The sequence below is a fragment of the Protomyctophum parallelum genome (genome assembly GCF_964188405.1).
Source record: "Protomyctophum parallelum genome assembly, chromosome: 17".
Classification (NCBI taxonomy): Eukaryota; Metazoa; Chordata; class Actinopteri; order Myctophiformes; family Myctophidae; genus Protomyctophum; species Protomyctophum parallelum.
Genome location: NC_139719.1, coordinates 30,979,916 through 30,999,068, shown reverse-complemented (window position 1 = coordinate 30,999,068; position 19,153 = coordinate 30,979,916). Strand labels below are relative to the sequence as shown.

Genomic DNA, 19,153 nt, shown 5'->3' with positions numbered 1-19,153 from the left:
AGCGTTGGAGGAAACAGCTGGAGTGGATCATGAAGGCCTGACAGGCCTCAACACTGGAGCAGTGGACCCGGCGCTGTGCGTTCCGTTCATATACCTTCCACCTCCAAGCTGAAAATAACCCCTCAATGGGATTCAGGAAAGGAGATTGTGGTCCTGGAACCACTCACGCACTTGAGCAGCCTAGTGGAAGCTCATAATTGTCCCAGACAGCAAATTGCTCGCCAGACCTGAATGTTTCGAAATTTGAATATTTGTGTTTTGTAGGTTGATGCTTTAACATTTTACATGAGAAGTGTGTGCAACAACTGAATAGTGTGTGTAATGTGTGGAAAACAAGGTGCTGTGTAGTTGACATCAGAGTGTAAAGAAGGAAAGAGTCTAATGCCGATTAGCGATTAGGGAGTGTGAAGTAGTATCAAATTGACCCGAGTGATTAGGTACATGCGAAGTGAAGGTTGTGCAAATTGTGCCAAAGTTTCGCTTTTTGTGTGTAATACTGTTTCCTGTTCTCTATGGCCAGTGTAAATGTGTTGCACTGTGAGGCAATGGGGATACTTGATTGTGAAGGGGAGACCGGAAGGGGGAACAGGATGTTGATACTGTGTGGTTAAGGTTCAGTTGAGAGTGCCAGAGAATAAACTTGTTATGTTGTTGTTATGAACCTATAAAAGTTGTTTTATTCCAGTAACAGTATGAACTGGAAAGAGGAGGAATGAAAGTCGGGAGGAGTAAGACAGAATTTGTGTGCATGACAAGAGGGAGGACAGTGGAACGGTGAAGATGCAAGGAGTAACAGTGGTGAAGGTGAAGGAGTAAGAGGAGTGATTTGTGACGGTATCAGCAAGAGCTGTGAGAGGGAAGATGTACAGTATAAGACTGTAGTGAGACACTATCTCTCTCTCACTCTCTCTCTTTCCCCCTGACACAGTCGAGGCAGTTGCCCGCCCACTCTAGAGCCTTGGTCTGCCTGACGTTTTGTCCAGTTAAGGGGGAGTTTTTTGTTGCCACAGTCGCAAAATTGCTTGCTCAAGGTGGGAAAATGTCTGGTCTATTGTGGCACTTTTTAATTATAGAGAGAAGACTTCTGCACACCCGGCAGGCAATTTGGAGCAGGTGCGATGATGACAAAGAGTATACAATGTGGAAGAAGGGACATCCGCACACTGCCACTTGCTAGTTCAGAGCAATTTTATTAATTGAGCAACGTTTCGGTCTTGCGACCTTCCTCAGGCTTCCTCAGGCACTTCCTCAGGCACTTTTTAATTGAAATTGAATTGAATTAAGGCCAGCCTGTACCTCTCTGAAACGGTGGCACAGGCACTGATGAAATGAGTTGAGCTGGATGTGGCAGAATTGAGGATGATTCTCATTACGAATGTCCAAGAGGGACAAGATCGGAAATGACTATACATTAGAGCACCTAGGCCCTGGTTAGAAGGTTTGGGGATGAAACAAGATAAGGTATAGGTTGAGATGGTTTGGACTGAGGGGTACATTAACACTTTCAGCGCCCCCTGCTGTTCATTTGAAATGACCGCAGGGAGCCAGCTATATCCTATATAGGCGCAATTCTATTACCATCAATACAGCCCAATACAACGAGAGGAGGGGCAAAAGCTTTTTCACAACAAGCGGTAACATGGCTGGCGCGATACGATCAGAAATCACTGTTTACATCTGAACGCTGGGCGTTTTGGCTGAAAATATTTTGTGCCCAGGGACACATACAACGCTTGTGTTGTGTCCCCAAGCAAATTTTTTCATGATTTGATTTAAATAGTAGATCTACAAGCCCACAATGCCTTTAGCCCTTACCCGTTGTGAAATACTTGCAGGGGGTATTGCCCTGTGGCCGTGGGGGGTACTGCGCCCTGGGTGGCATTTTTAATTCACTAATACATTAATTATTAATCTATAATTTGTTAAATTGAAAAAAGGGCTTCGTTAAGACCTCCATATTATTATGGTCAATGCCTGCGTGAAAAGTGGGAGTGGGAGTGATTGGTGCAGGCAGTGAGTAGCTACGGCAGTGTTTCTGACGCACAGAAAAACATTCAGACATTTGGTTAATTATAGTATAGTAAGTATAAGTATTATAGTATAGTATAGTATAGTATAGTATAGTATAGTATAGTACAGTTACAGTATAGTATATGAAGTATGATAGTATGATATGATGATATAGTATGATATAGGATTAAAGTGGTTACATTTTGATGCTACTGTAAATTAACTCATTTTGCTGGGCCTCCCCTGCAACCCCCTCAAGGACCCCACTTTGAGAACCACTGGTCTACGCTCTACAGCAGGGGTTCTCAACCCGTGGGTCGCAACCCCTCGAGGGGTCGCCAAATTATTTTGTGGGGTCCCCAAATTATTTTCAACTAAATGGCTGGAAAATGGAAATGAAGAGTTTACATAGTACACATAGTACATGCATAAACTTGCCTTAGTATTCATATCTGGTTTCAGTATTCATTACTTGCGCAAGCAGAGCGCGCAAGTAATAGTTTTGCCCGGTCCGTATGCACCGTCCCAGCCAACCCGCCACTTTTGATGCGTATGCAAATAAAACAGCAAATTGTGCCTGATTTGCTGGGACCAGATACATACATGACCATATGTCTTACAACATCATTGAGAGATAGTCATACATATATATGTAATTTGTAAAATAAAATAGCAAATTGTGCCTGATTTGCTGGGACCAGAGTACATTGTGTGTACTATATGTATAACTAGCTCTCAATGATGATGTAAGAAATATGTGGATTAAAGGACCCAATGCCAGAGTGTAATTGGTCTTCGATTGTGACGTAATGACGATATGTTTTAGTGTTGGGAGGATTAAAGGTAATGTTCCTGTGTATACATGTATGTAACCTGGTCCCAGCAAATCAGGCACAATTTGCTGTTTTATTTGCATACGCATCAAAAGTGGCGGGTTGGCTGTGACGGTTTTGGGTGCAAAGTAACCACAGTATACCGCTAATCAACTTAAACAATAAAATATATATAGTATCTGTATGACTAGCTCTCAATGATGACGTAAGAAATATGGTCATGTATGTAATCTGGTCCCAGCAAATCAGGCACAATTTGCTGTTTTATTTGCATACGCATCAAAAGTGGCGGGTTGGCTGGGACGGTTTTTGGCGCAAAGTAACCACAGTATACTGCTAATCAACTTACAAATTACATATATATATAGTATATGTATAACTAGCTCTCAATGAAGAAATATGTGGATTAAAGGACCCAATGCCAGAGTGTAATTGGTTTTCGATGGTGACGTAATGACGATATGTTTTAGTGTTGGGAGGCACTGATTGACATATACGTAACAATCCAAAGTCGTCACTTACGTAGTATTCATTACAACATTATGTTTCTGGAGTGTATCAAAATAACGGTAGTGTCAAAAAGTAAATCATAAAGCTTTAAGTTAGTTTCATTCAACATTATCAAAAAGTAGTGTGCAAAAACTAAGTCATTCAGTTTTATTCTAGAAAGAGAAGATATAGAATGGGATAAATGGATTTCTAGGTTCATATGGCAAGGGAAAAAACCAAGAATTAAATATAGCACCCTACAACTGAGAAAGGACAAAGGGGGCATGGCTCTTCCCTGTTTAAGAAACTACTATTACGCAGCGCAGATAACTCCTCTGCTATACTGGAGTAACAGGGGGTATAAAGCAAGATGGAAGGAGTTGGAGCTTGGTCTCGTTGCTGACTTCCCTCTGCAGGCTGTATTAGGTGACAAGGGTCTGGAGGGTCTGGCGGACCGATTAGAGAGGATCAATAATCCATGGATAAACCATACGTTAACTGTGTGGCAAAAGGTTGTGAGATCATGTGGTTTAAAAAAAAAATTGAAACTTTTCAGATGGTGTGCCTTCGATACAGATTTTGCCCCAAATAGAGGTGACATTAGATTTAAGTCATGGATAGAGAAAGGTGTCACAACTTATATGTAATTTATACAAAGAAGTGAAGTCGATAGTTTCAGATCAATACAAGTCAAACATGGTTTCGAACAGGCTGACTTTTACAGATATCTCCAGGTGCGGCACTATATCAATCAAGAATGTAAACTCAGAGAGTTTTCTGCAGTTGAATCAGAGTTCTTTTCCATATTGAAGTCAGCTCTCACAGTGGAGCCAAGTAAGTCCATCTCTGAGTTATATGGCGCCATTTCAGATGCTAAAAATGAAAGCACGTTGTACATCAAAGAGGGAGAGGGATGCAGGAATTGAACTCTCGGAGGAAGTGTGGGAAGGGATCTGGGAGTTCCAGTCTACCTCAACTTGTTCTATGGACTGAAGAGAGAATTGTTGGAAAAATATTATTAGATATTTTAAGACCCTGTATCAGGAAAAATACAAAGGGGATGATAGGCCGTGCTGGAGGCAGTGTGGGGCAAAGAAAGCCAACCACTTCCACATTTTCTGGGGGTGCCCCAAGTTGGGGGTGTTTTGGAACAATATTCACAAATCACTGTGTTCAGTATTTAATACTCCAATACCTTTTAACTTCACAACCTTGTACCTGGGCCACATTGAATGTCTTAACCAGTCGAGATACACAAAGCTACTGCAGGTGCTCTTGGCAGCCAGCAAAAAGTCAATAACAAGAAGATGGCTATCCCCAATCACACCCACAATGGACGATTGGCATGGAATAGATTGGCAATAGAACTAGATTAGACAATTTCTACCAAATTTGGAACAACTGGATAGTGCACATTGCCCCTCTGAGAGCGGACTTTGTGTGATCTCACTGGAACCTCGCCTGCTTTATGATTGTAGAAAATGTTCAAGACACCTCTCTTTCTCTCATGGTCGAAGACCAAAGCTGTATTGTTTTTGTCCCCCTCAGCAATAGTGTATATACTTTCGTTTTTTTTGTTGGTTGTTGTTGTTTTTCTGTCTGTCTTTTTCTGCCCACTCTTTTCTTTTTGTCCTCCTGAAATGTTTCAATCCGAAGTGATATTGCCCTGTTTGTCCCTGTTTAAGTGTGGACTTGATGTCATATGAAAAGGGACTATACAGAGACATTGGAGTTGGAGCCACATGGAGGGGGGATGAGGGAGGGAAGAGGGGTGGGGAAAAAAAAGAAAAAATCTTGGGAATTGCTCGTGTGTCGTATGTGAAAATGTTATCTGTAATGTTCTGCTCTTTCCAAATAAAACAAATATTATAAACAAATAAGAAAGAGAAGATATAGACATCCTGAGTCAGACGGGCAGCGACTGACAGGAACCACTGACCTAAAGGTCCTTTTGAGACGGGCAGCGTCTTGAAGTTAGAGACACATATTACTCTGATCATGATTTAGTATTAATATCACTATAGTCCAAGATGAAATACATTTAAAACAGTTGACAATTTAGAATAAATAATAGAATAATTATACTGTATAACATATTTTAACCCATTCTGACCGGGCACCCATTTTGGTGTTGGCATCATGTTATACTTTAGCTATTGAAAAATAGCAGATCTACAAGCTCATATCGCGCCACTCGGTGGCGCGATACGAGCTTGTAGGTCTGCTATTTTTGAAAAATCTAAGAACGACTGACATTTTTTAAATCTGATCTCAGGTCAGAATGGGTTAATCAGACCAGTGTGTGTCCATTGGAAACCTCGTATGAATCTGATCTCAGGTCAGAATGGGTTAATTCAGTTTATATACCTTTTTTTCATCACATATCAATGATTTTTCTTTCTTTTAACAAAAAATTAAATAAAAATTTTGATCACAAAAAAAAACATATCAATGATTTAAAATTTTCTTTGAAAAACTAAAAAGAGATCCAGAATATTTCTAAATTGATAAAACTGTATTTCTTATATAGATAGAAACTTGAACCATACGTAATAATACTAGGTGTTTACATGCATAAAGTAGGTAGGTAGCAAATAGTTACACCTAATAATTAGACATTTCAAACGTTCCTTCACAGAGATACTGAGATTTCACTGTTTACAGCGGTCAAAAGTACTTGCGCGCTCTGCTTGCGCACTAGTTGGCCATTTTTACTCGACAGAGTGCAGTTCTAGTTTATGATATATTTTCTCTATTATTAAGGTTATTTTATTAAGGACAGTTTGTATTGGGGGTGGGGAGTGGGGGCGGGGCGGGGGTCGCAAGACATGGCCAAAGCATTTCCGGGGTCCCCACTCCCCAGCCCAAAATGTTGAGAACCCCTGCCTACAGCACCCAGTCGTGCTGTTGTTATGTAACAGTCTTAGGTTTTGGCTAGGATGGACTCAATATGTTTGAGAGAGATTGATTCTTACTTCCTTGAATAACTTTGCTTGAGAGGAATCAGGCAGCACAATCTAAACATATACATTGACATTTCTCTGGCCTATCTCTGTCCCACACTTTCTCATATCGTTCATCTGGTGTGTGTGTGTGTGTGTGTGTGTGTGTGTGTGTGTGTGTACACTACACTGGACAATGTAATGATATGACGATATAAGTGGGCCCCAGACAATTGGCAAAACATTCTCAAATGTCCCAGGGATGGCTGGACCAAAGGAGAAGTTCCCAGCTCCATTTCTTTTTTTAGGAATATATATAATATGCATGTTTTTCACAGATTTTGGCCCCCTATGATGCCCCCTTCTTAAATATTAAATATTAAGTACCTCAAGTTGCCATGTGTTGCTGTACTTCAATATAGCAATATGTTTCATGGAATATTTTACATTGGGTAAAATATACCTGTGTTTAGTGATGTGTTTAGTGTGACAAAAATATATTTAGTGTTCTAGGGTTAAGATACCTTTATTGACACCGGGGGAGATAATTAAATAATTCAGTTATTAGTTGAAGTTGATATAATCCTCTTTAATGATACGTTATAACATTTATGAAACTGCATGTTTTCTTTTCCATTTTGTTAGCATAGCTCACCGCCACAAACAGACCTCTAGTATTATATGCAGCTCTACAGAAGCGCTGCCATATGTCACCATCTGTTCCATACTATTATGAACAAGGGTTCCTCGGTCAGCAGCTAGGCATAATGACTGCAAAATGTGCTCATACGATTACAAAAGAACTCCGAAGTGTGAAGTCATGTCGACTTAGGGGATAGAGAGACCTGTCGGTGAAACCATAAATTCACATTAGTTTTGGTATTGATCAAATTTCGTTTGCAGAAAAATATTTCAGAATTGTAAAAACATACGTATGTAATACTATGTATATGTATACATGGCACAGGAAAATCAGTAGTGGAGCATTCTGAGAGCTTTCTGAGCAACATTAATTGACTTAAAAAAAAAAAAAAAACGGCCAGGCCAAGCCCTCTGTATGGGTGTGTTTACTGGTCAGGGTGGGTCTAGAACAATTTGTAGATTTTCCAGTGGGCCCTGATCCACAAAAGGTTGAGAACCACTGTTTTAGGGCATTAAATAAGTCAGGCTGGGGTCTCGTTGTCACCTCCACTCCTTCAGGGGTACAAGCACATCAGTCCCTTCCAATAAGAGAGGTGTGCCAGAAGACAAAGCTCTACCGAGCTATTTTCGTTCCTACTCTTTATGGTCATGATTTGAAGTGGGGGTCATGACCGAAAGAATAAGGTTGCGAATACAAGCGGACGAAATGAGTTTTCTTCAACGGGTGGCTGGCATCTCCCTTAGAGATAGGGTGAGAAGTTCAGTCACGCGAGAGAGTCTCGGAGTAGAGTCGCTGCTTCTTCTCCTGGATAGTGCAGCAGAATAAGTCAATATTTAATGAGAATGAGAATCACTTGATGGTACAACAAGCACCAAAATTGGCACACAAGTGCTTCGGAACCTACTCTCTCAGAAAAGTACGTTGTCCACAAAATGGACACAATTTTTCGAGGTGGTTTTAAACAGTGTTTGAGCTATATTGAGCTATACAATCCTATTTTGAGAAATTCAATTCTGCATTTAGCAAATCAAAATGATTGAATATTATGATGATACAATGGGAATTAAACAAAGGTGGGGCAGATTAAGTCAATATTCCATAAGAATCTTTCACTTGGTGGTACAAGCACCAAATGTGGCACAATTGCTGTCCAGGATGTTGTTATGTTATCCAGTGTGTGTGTGTGTGTGTGTGTGTGTGTGTGTGTGTGTGTGTGTGTGTGTGTGTGTGTGCGTGTGCGTGTGCGTGTGCGTGTGCGTGTGTGTGTGTGTGTGTGTGTGTGTGCATGTGCGTGCATGTGTGTGTGTGTGTGTGTGTGTGTGTGTGTGTGTGTGTGTGTGTGTGTGTATGCATGTGTGGCCAATTAGTCTGACATGTTTGCGTCACTCTTAATTGAGTTATATTAATGTGTACATCCTAATAAGTTAATTATACATGCACAAGGCCTATCTATATTCGACAACAAATAGATCACATCCTCTCTGGGATACTTGGTACATACAATATAAAACATCAAATATATAGATACATTCAGTATACATTTCCTATACCAGCTGAAAATCCAAGATGGCTGCCAGTCTTCAAGATGGCGGCCTTGTGAAATGCAAAAAACAAAACAACAAAATTTAAATGTGTTAATGATCCAAACATTAAAATTCATGTATTCTGACTGGAAGAACTCAATGGTGTTGGAATTTAATTCCATTATGGCTGCCAATTTGCAAGATGCAGCTATTACCTGACTCAAAAAATGTGTGTCTTCTATAATGGGGTATAAATCGTGAGTTTGTTGCATTTTCCCTTTCCTTCTAGATATCGGATAGCTTCCTGCACTAGCAATGACTGTACTGATAAGATCCAGTTATTGAAATGCCAAACACAGAATAGACTTGCCAGTCCACCCAGATATCTCTGGTTTTCTTTAGAATTGGTAGGACGTACAGTGATCTAGTCTTGTAGATTCCTCTCTCAATAATAAGTGCACACTCCTTTATGTACAATATACATCTTTTAACTCTCACACACTCACTCCTCTTTAGACTCCCACTCATTACTTATCATAAAGCACACCACATACTGTACACATGAAACAGGCCAGGGTCCCTTTGGCAATTATGTTATATCCAATGCTGATTAATGACACAAAGCACTACACTACACACACTTCAAAAACAGAGGTGGCTTCACATTAAGACTTACGCAACCAACAGCGTTGCATCAAGCCGCATCAATTTCATTCTATAACTACTAGACTAGTGAATAACAGAAACTTAACACATTTTACAATACACAAGAAGAAGAAGGATGATGGAGGAGGAGGAGGACTCCTCCTACTCCATCATCGAGGAGGAGGAGGAGGGAGAGTCAAATCGGCTTGTGCCCTAATGATGGAGCAGTGATACAGTATACTGTAATAAGCCCATTAACTTATGCATTCACACAGTCTGTCCATTCTGCATTTGGCAGCTGCAACTGTGTTGCCTTTAGCCGGAATTATGTGTTAGAATTGTTCATATTTGTCTAATGTTATATTTGCTCTTCAGTTGTGAAATATGCAACTCTGCTGCCAGTTTAATTGTCCATATTTGCAACTGGTCATACAGTATACATTGAAATGCTGGCCCTTTAATGTGAATGCACTCATGTCTAGAAACCTGGGTTGACTTTCCATGTTGATAACTACCATCGCGTGAACGCTTAGTGTAATTGCAGTTGTTAGGGTTAAGCCAAAAAAAAAAAAGATATGCTGGGTGTGATGAATTAGCTTGAATTTGCTTAGTACTCTGTTGTCTCTGTTTTCTTTTGGGGGGGAGAGTTTCCCTGCAATGTTCAATCAAACAGAAATGCTTTTTGTGGAAGAATGGGCTGAATTCATACAGGACCTACTATGGTCGTTTTTGTCATTGCGCACAAGTTAAGTACCAGGTCGTATTACCTAACTTGAGTAAACTAAAGACCTGGAGGCGTGATCAATGCCATTTGGCTATTCTGAGTGGCCAAAGAGCATTGATCACGCCTCCAGGTCTTTAGTTTACTCAAGTTACTGTAGGTAATAAAGTACAGCAGTACAAAATACAGCCATTAATTTGGTTTGGTTTGGTGTGTGTGTGTGTGTGTGTGTGTGTGTGTGTGTGTGTGTGTGTGTGTGTGTGTGTGTGTGTGTGTGTGTGTGTGTGTGTGTGTGTGTGTGTGTGTGTGTGTGTGTGTGTGTGTGTGTGTGTGTGTGCGTGTGTGTGTGCTTATGTGTGCGTGTGTGTGTGTCAGTGTGTGTGTGTGTGTGTGTGTGTGTGTGCTTATGTGTGCGTGTGCTTATGTGTGCGTGCATGTATAGTGCATGGGAGTGGGGTGGACTTGCAGGCAAACAGTGCCATCTGCTATGTGACGTTAATCCAATACCAACTGGCTGTGGTGTGGCGGGGGGAGGGCTGCTGAGCTCTCAAACCTCAGACCCCCAACCCTGCCCCTGCACCCCCACGCCCCCAACTGAGCGAACTGTTATTCCTTAGTGTGTTTACCCACCTACGGCTTCACACAACAAAGTGTTTAAATTAGCAGATTCCTAATAGGATTCACTACCAAGCCCCTTCTCAACAGCATTGTCCCCTGGCACTGAGGCAGCATGCACGCACGCACAGGAAGAGCTGCAGAGATGAGGAGGGCACATTTGGTTTGAGGCTGAAAAGAACAGCATGTTGTTGTCGTGTGTCCCTGAGGAACTCCAGATAGACCTTTATTCTTTGACACGGTAAAGCATGTCACTCTCTCCTGCATGCACTCAGCGTCCACCTGATGTGCTCTGATGTGCGGTCCCTTGCTGTGCTCCGGCCGTCATCATTTTGATTAGGACGGACAGTACACCAACAAAATGGTCACGAACCAACAGAATATTGTGACCCAGAATCAATCTGCAGGATTGGCGACAAGAAATACATTTGCTATTGAATAGAAAACGGGAATAGTTTTCATTGAAAGACACAGCTTGAGGTAGTGATTGGGTGATTATACAACAGGTAGTTCCGAGTCTCCGACCAAGCAACCTGATTGGTTGAGATAGGCTCTCTACCTGTGCTCAAACGAGAATGACAACATAACTAATTCAAAATATAAAAACCGGCTGTGCTGCAGTCTCACAGAGCTGAGCCTAAGTGGCAACTGGCAAGGCTAACAGTTTGTATGGGAGGTCTGCAGATGTAGTAGATCTGTCATTAAAACAGAAAACGGAAATCCATTACAGTGAGTGAGTTAACAGTTACTTTTTGTTTCTGTGTGTTCAGTAGTTTGGGAAAAGCGCACAGCAATCTCAATGTTGGGTCTGGACTGGCTGAGCTGAGTAAACAGGGACTCAGACCCCATGTATTTCCAGGATAAGATAACAGAGATAACACTCGCAGAAAGGATATTTTGAAAGCAAAATGCCCCACAATATCTTTTTTTTTTTTTTGTGGTGCAACCAGCAATGTCCGTGTACCTGTTTGTTTGTCTGTATGTCCGTGTACCTGTTTGTGTGTATGAGCACGAGTATGTGACTTATTTATACCAGTAGGAGGCGCCAGAAACAGAGAGAGGGGTAGTGCTGTGTCTCTAATGAGAGAGAGAGAGAGAGAGAGAGCGAGAGGGGGGGGGGGGGGGGGGGGTATGCATGCACCTTTACCACTTGGCCATCGGCGCTCCATGAACACATTTGTTTATCAAAAATCCTCAAATCAATGAAGTTTTATGCACACTTGATCGCCTCAGGGATGGGTGTGTAGGCAGGGATCAACGACAATAGGAGCACTTATATTCAAGCCGCTTGAATCAAAGTGTTCCTAAAAGTATTCCTATTGTGCAAGTGTCACTTTATTCTTATTCTCTAAATCAATGGATATCAAAGTACTCAAAAAGGACTTTCTTTTTTATTAGCACGCCACACACCAATAAATGAACGCTTGCGCGTTTCGGCTAAGAGTCTTCATCAGAGCATTGTTATACATTTCTATGTTTTATTTTTATGGTAACTGCAATATTACACTTGAGGGTGACATCGTGATTAGGCAATTCAGTGAAGCATGCGGAACTCGTTCCTGCCTCGTTCCTGACTGCATCACTGTCATGCCAATAATCACATTAACGCACACCCTCTTGTATAATATTGCAAATTTTAATGACGTTTTTTTTGTCTTCAGACAGCCAGCAATGGGTAGAACACTCTCAAAAAGAATTTAGTCTCTGTGACACATTTAAGGGCCGCAATCTGCATTCAAAGATTTTCCTAGAAGCATTGTCATTGGTCGATTTGCATAACTGACATGCATTGTTCCCAGGTAGGGTGATTCACCAGTCGAGTCCTCTATGAATAAACCCTGCATACCCACTCCAAAAATAATAAGAATACAAAATTAAATAGAGACTTAAATAGAGACAAATCAAATCAAAACAAATCAAACTTTATTTGTATAGCACATTTCTAACGACCGAGGTCGAACCAAAGTGCTTCACATTACAGAGCATAGTAGCATACACAGAGGCAAAAAGAGAAGAAGAGGATACAATATAGATAAAGCAAAGAGGAAAGAAAAGCATTAACTCAAAGTGTCAGAGAGCCACATATAAAAATATAATAAGCAGTACATGGGTACATAGTACATGGGCAGGCTGGGGCCAGGGTCAATTTAATAGACATTAAAAGCGATTGAGTAAAAATGAGTCTTTAAAGGAGAATTCCATACTAAAAGGCTTTCTTACCTTTCTTTGTAGTTGTTACGTCCCCACCAAAGAGGTCCAGGTGTTATTTTGTGCAAAAGCTCCTTATTGGCCCAGGCCGTAGCGTAACGGTCTGGGCACCGGACTGGTAATCCAGTCGCAGTGTGCCGCGGGTTCGACTCCCGGACCCGACACGGCCTTTACTGCATGTCATCCCCCCATCTCTCTCCCGTTTCCTGTCAGCCTACTGTCTGTCCCTTCAAAAATCAATAAAAGGCGTAAGCCGCAAAGAAATATCTTAAAAAAAAAAAAAGCTCCTTATTGGCTATTTCCCCTACCATAAGCCCTCAATGAATTGCATTGAATTGAATGGGGATATGGGGTGTTGTGCTAATTCGCTTATTTCCATCACTCAAAATTATAATTTCTTTGTATATATCCTCTCTTCATAATGTAAATAATATCCCAAGCGGCACACTTTACTACTTCTTTCGATGGAAATAAGCGAACTAGCATAACACCCCATAGCCCCATTCAATTCCCATTCAATGCAATGCAATTCATTTAGGGCTTATGGTAGGGAAAATAGCCAATAAGGAGTTTTTGCACAAAAAAACACCTGGACCTCTTTGGTGGGGACGTAACGACTACAAAGAAAGGTAAGAAAGATAAGAAAGCATTCTAGCATGGAATTCTCCTTTAATAAGGATTTGAAAGCCGCCAACGACCGAGCAGAGTGTACATGGAGTGGCAGGGCGTTCCAGAGGCTAGGTCCGGCCACAGCGAAAGCGCGATCTCTGGTCCTGAAATGTGTGTCGGGCACAATCAGGAGAGACTGATTAGCCGATCTTAGGGCTCTTGTTGGGACATAAGGATTGATCAATTCCGCCAAGGGGACAGGTCATTTTGGGCTTTGAAAACAAACAATAAAATCTTTAAATCAATTATAAAGTGGACTGGGAGCCAGTGGAGGGAGGCGAGGACTGGGGTGATATGGTCACGCCTATTTGTGCCAGTGAGGAGGCGAGCGGCAGCGTTCTGCACAAGCTGTAGACGTCTAATAGCTGACTGATCGATGCCTGCATAAACAGCATTACACAGTAGTCTAGTCTTGTTGAAATAAAAGCGTGAATGACTCTCTCTAGGTCAGTACGGGGCAGATAGGCCTTTAACCTAGCCAGAAGCCTTAACTGAAAGAATAGCATTGACCACAGAGCTAATGTGCTTGTCCAATTTGAGGTTACTGTCAAACGTGACACCAAGGCTCAAATACAATACAAGTCATACAGTGTTATAATGGTGAGGCATCTTTAGCTACCGGTGTGTAGGTGTGTAGGTGTGGGTGTGTGGTTCAGAGTTCTCAATTGCTGCCCCCTTCCCAAATTCGTGAAAAGAATCTGTGATTTTCCGTGTATTGTTTCGGGTAGCGTTGAGCCTATCTGGCTGGACCAGTTCGGGCCCAGTAGGCGCAGGCTTTAATTTCCAGGCCCGTTGAGAACTCTAGTGTGGTTTTGGGCTTTGTTGCAGTGTGGAGATAGTTGGGAGTGACTCACGGCCCACGGGTGCAAGAGCCAGGGTTAGTTAATCGGCAGGTGTTACCGCTTAATTGATTGTACTCTTCTCTCCTATTAGCTGGCTAGACCTGGGCTTGTGGCCACACCCGCAAACAAAACATGAAGACGCCAGCAGAGATTAAACTGGCTGATAGCACGTAATTACAGACATATCTGGTATCGATGCATGGCAAGCAGCAAGACCCAATGAGGCTGGGCTAGTGGCTGACTTTAACGAGCCAGTATAATTCTTCTGTTCATAACTGTAGATCAGGGTTTGCCAAAGGTTTGATTGGCTCGGCAGCAGATTTGAACCGTAAACACATACTTTATGAAAGTATTTTTACACTATGGGACGTACATACACACATGCAATCCCTGTTCTAGACGCCTATGGGCAACAAGGAGCATATTTAAAGTTCATTCAACTGAAATCATCTCTCTGGATGACGGATAGTGTACCTTTGTTGTTGTTTTTTAGATGTATGTGGGCGGGTTGTAGTGGAGATCCTGAGTGGGAGGGATTTCACACTCACTGAGTTTCTCTTTTAAGTTGAGCTTGTATTGAACTGGATTTTCTACCATGACACCTGGGACAAGCACCCGAGCAAATCAAACATCTCCTGGAAAGTTTGTTTACAGAAAAGAAAAAAAGAAAACTATTTTATTGAGCTGTGGCTTTGTGTTGTTTTCAGGGAGATACAATGGAAGATTGTATTTTATTTTTTACATTTCTTTAGTCCGCTTAGATCCATTTGATTGTGACCCACACAACGAATGTTGCCTGAGGCCAATGCACTTTAAAATCCTCAGTGTTTATTTAAATCTGCGAGTGTACAAATGCACTTGTCTCTTACGGGTCGATTCTGGTTTGAATTACAAATAGATGAATAAACACAGAGGATTTTACTGCCTGGGAGAGACCTCTGATCTGATGTCCCCTCCTTATCCACTCCTGTGTGGGTATGGTTGGTTGCACTGTTTAGCACAAGGTTTAGTGACCTCCACTTCCAACAGTCCAAGTAAGTGACCTAGTTTTCTCACACAGCGATGTTCAACTGTTGAGCTGGGGACCACTGGTGGGCTGCGGTGTATTTTGCGAGTATATCGTTATTGTCGGCATCAGCCAAGCTAACTTAGAAGTCTTTCCCCGTTTCAATGCGCTTACCTCATGACAATCCCGCACCGAAGCCCCCAAATAAGATACTAAGAAGTACGACATTAGGGGTTATTTAATCCATTAAATTAGAGCGCCCAGCGATTTATAGCAGTGGAGCACATTGAGGGACGGACCGGATGCTATCCCGGATGTGGCTGAAGTAGCTTGATGTAGCCAAAACACTATCGATGCGATTGACAACAACAGGAGGTATGATTCATTCTAACGTGACTAGCAACGGGACCGCGATGGACCGTCTAACACGGAATGATTTAGATCAAGAGTTATTCACGTTTTAAGATTTTCTGTCTTGTCGGAACATTTTCGATGACGTCCCACGGGAAAATAACATCAAATGTTGTGCAACAGACGCTCCCAGAGTCCCAGCCTGTGGAGCGATGCGATCGGTTTTGATATCAATAATCTCTGTCCTTTTGATCAATCTCCGTTCTGAGCACTGGGCGTTACTAATTGATTGAACGGAGAACTCCGTCCTTGCTGCTCAGGGTGTTAAATATCCCCATCCTATTTATACCCATAAATATTAAATCAACCTTGAATCTTGGATTTTTATTGGATGTTTTTAGACGGATTAGCAGCAGGGAGATATCCAGCAGGAGAGATTTGAGAGCCCATGTGGCTCAAGAGACTTATTTTCAGACAGTCTTGCACAATTGCACAACTGCCATTTATTTGTTTGACATACCAGGCTGGCAGGCAGATAACCACAGTACAGTGGTCCCAACACCCGAACAGTAAAATTGTTGGCATTGAGATGCAATGCGCTTTTGGTCTGTCAAGCTCCCAGAATCCCGAGAACAGAGCCGAGAGCTACAGTACAGCCGCAGCATTTAATGAATGGGACACATGAGGGGCTTTCACTGGAACAGTGGAATTAAAGGTGCACATGTTTAATCTGGGCATAGCCATGGGAGGGTTACATAGATACACACAGCACAGATTAGTGTGATGGTGGAGGGGGAAATCCAATTACAGTGGATATCAGATTCACAGACAATGATCTTCGGCATTGATTTGGACATAGATGTGACCTTGTTCTACTGGTAATACCTTTAACTATGAAATTGTGCATTTCCCGTCAGTCAGTTGGTCACGCCCCATATGGTCATGCCTCATGACATCACGTGATGTCATCAATATTAAGCCCATATATGGAGATCCCTGATGTCATCAATATTGGCCAACAGATCTACATCTCACCTCAAACCTAAAACCCTTAGATTTCCATATATGGAGCTGACCTGTTGTGACATTCCATATGTTGATCCTTCCCCATCCATAATTCCTCTTCGATGTCTCCCTTTTGGTAGAACATCTCTCCTCCTCCTTGTATGGACTATGGACAGCCACGCTGTTTTGCGTTACGGTCGCAACGGTAGAAAACATTATTTTGTTTTGGGTGATAGTTGCACTTTGACCGGATAGCTAGTAGCTACACTAGTAGTAGTAGGCAGCATGCCGTGTGGGCTAAATGCTCTCTGTTTACTCTGTCAGTGCGTGTATGTGTGGCGCGGAGGAGGAGGTCCGCGGGTGTGTGTGCGCGTGTGTCATGACGACCAGCAGGGGTAGTTACAAAAGAATCAAACCACTTTGCAAATGGCAACACAACTACAACACAGATTTGTTCTGCGCGGGACGTGAGGGGAACATTGGTTACCGTAATGACTGGAAAATTGCGCAGAGGAAAAGTGGTAAAATGAACTTCTGTGGGAGCCCGTCGGGCGGGGCACCACGGCCACTGTGGCCGTATGGGCATATACATTTTCGAGGGGCACACGGCCAAAGAGAGGGGCAACGACGGCCATGGCCGCCTTGGCCGCTGTGAAATTCCTGCCCTGGCTGTCACCCAGGCAGATGCATGCACGCCCCCAGGCGTCTTACTGGTAAATCTTAAAATAAAAGTATGTATGACAGTGAAGCAACAGACAAGAAATGACCTAAAAACTCATGCAACCCCCGTCCCTGTCCCTGTCCCCCCCCCCCCCCCCCCCCTCTCTCTCTCTCTGTGATTGTTTCCAGAAAAAAGGCAAGATGCACTACCAAATAGCTGTCATTATAAACTTCCTGGGGCATTGCATCTCCCTGGTGGCTCTCCTCATTGCATTCTTCCTCTTCTTGTGTTTGAGGTAAGTCATGATCATTCCACTGGTGATCCTGTAGCCGTGTAGTGATGGAGATGTCAGTAGCGTGAGGAGAGATCACTCATTTCAAAGTGATTTTTACATTTCTATTCAACAACCATTTGGTCATGGGATAAACCTTCCCTATCTCTACTCCACAGATTTAAAAGGGTTCAGAAACCCCTAAAATCTGGGGTGCACGCACACGCGCACGCGAACACACACACACACACACACACACACACACACACACACACACACACACACACACACACACACACACACACACACACACACACACACACACACACACACACACACACACACACACACAAATGCAGCCTGTTCAGTTAACTTCAGTAACAGACCAGTCTTGCAAAGCAGCAAAAACCAAAAGCTGCCCCATTGGGACGGGTGCAATGGGTTTCTCTGACAAACCTGAAATAAGCTGAGCGTTAAGGAGAGAGAGGTCTTAGCACCCTCAATGGCAGCCGTTGCCATTATTGATCCTCGAGACACCCCTGGGGGTGCTAAAAGCGTGAAAGGCCACAGAGCAACGTCAGGAATGGGAGCTGCGAAGGACAACATTTACGAATAACTTGTGTTTGTGGGCCACAGTGGTTTGCAGTGGGAGGATAGGATGGATAGAGAGATGAAGGGATGGATAGAGAAAAGGAGGGGGTACATAGTTGGAGTTCAAGAGCTCTTGCATGACCGGGGGCCTCAACAATCCACGGATTATAGATTTGGCGTGATAATTATTTGGGATTCAGTGTGATCCTTTGCAGACAGGGTGGTTTGATACAGTACAGTGGTGCCTGGAGGCAGCGTTGATGTAGTAGGTTGTGTCACATTCCGGACTATATGAGTTTTATTGAACAGAAAAGGAAGATACGATACAAGTGCATTTGGGACAAACTAATCAGTCTCAAAGTATGATGTAATGTCAGAGTATAATTCTGTACAAATCGTCTTTAAGCTCGTTAACCTCCACCCTCAACAGTAAATCCCAGTCATTAAGTCATTGTCAAAATGACCTTGCAATGCCTGGTAGAGAAGCCTTTCAATATTCTATTCTCTCCTTTCTATCTCTGGAAGAAGTGAGATAACGGCTTCGAACTCTTCCTCATATGCTCCACCTCACATTCGTCAAACTGCAGCTCTGTACTCCCCCTTGTACTATATATTGTATGGAACATTTCTTAGAAATAGAAAACTATCAGACGGTTGGGTTGTGGAATTACTGTGTCATTTTACTATTTGAAGTTCCATACCCAGATCCGCAGATCCAGTCCATGCCAAATAAAAATGGCTAAATCAACAGGAATTTGACTTCTTCTTCTTTTCTTTTTTTTTAATGAAATGCAGAATGGGGTTTTGTCATATTGACAGAATCAGCTGTGTTTGCATTCGTTTGTGCTAAAAGAGTGGCATTGAGAGCTGTTTAATAAATAATATTACAATGTAAGTCAATAGGAAGACTTTTTTTGGAGCAAGATATATTGCCAACTGGACTAGCTCATGACGTGACAACTACACAACCCAAACCTCTACCAAAGTGTGCATTAAGAAATACAAGATAGTTATATGTTGCCTCTGTCAGCAGTGTAGAGTTTGATGACTGGAGGCAGGCAGCTTGTCTAGTCCAGTGACCAGTAGGCAGTGAGACTGTGATGACTGGAGGGAGAGTGGCCCACTATA

At 42.5% G+C, this 19,153-nt stretch overlaps 1 protein-coding gene across 1 annotated transcript in view; it reads left to right on the top strand.

Annotated features, from left to right (window-relative positions):
- The window catches only part of crhr1 (corticotropin releasing hormone receptor 1), a 102,683-nt gene that overhangs the window by 58,295 nt on the left and 25,235 nt on the right, over positions 1-19,153 (top strand). Inside the window, exon 6 of the mRNA XM_083787225.1 lies at positions 17,352-17,458. Coding sequence (XP_083643351.1) covers positions 17,352-17,458 — 107 coding nt within the window. The remainder of the gene's footprint in view (positions 1-17,351; positions 17,459-19,153) is intronic.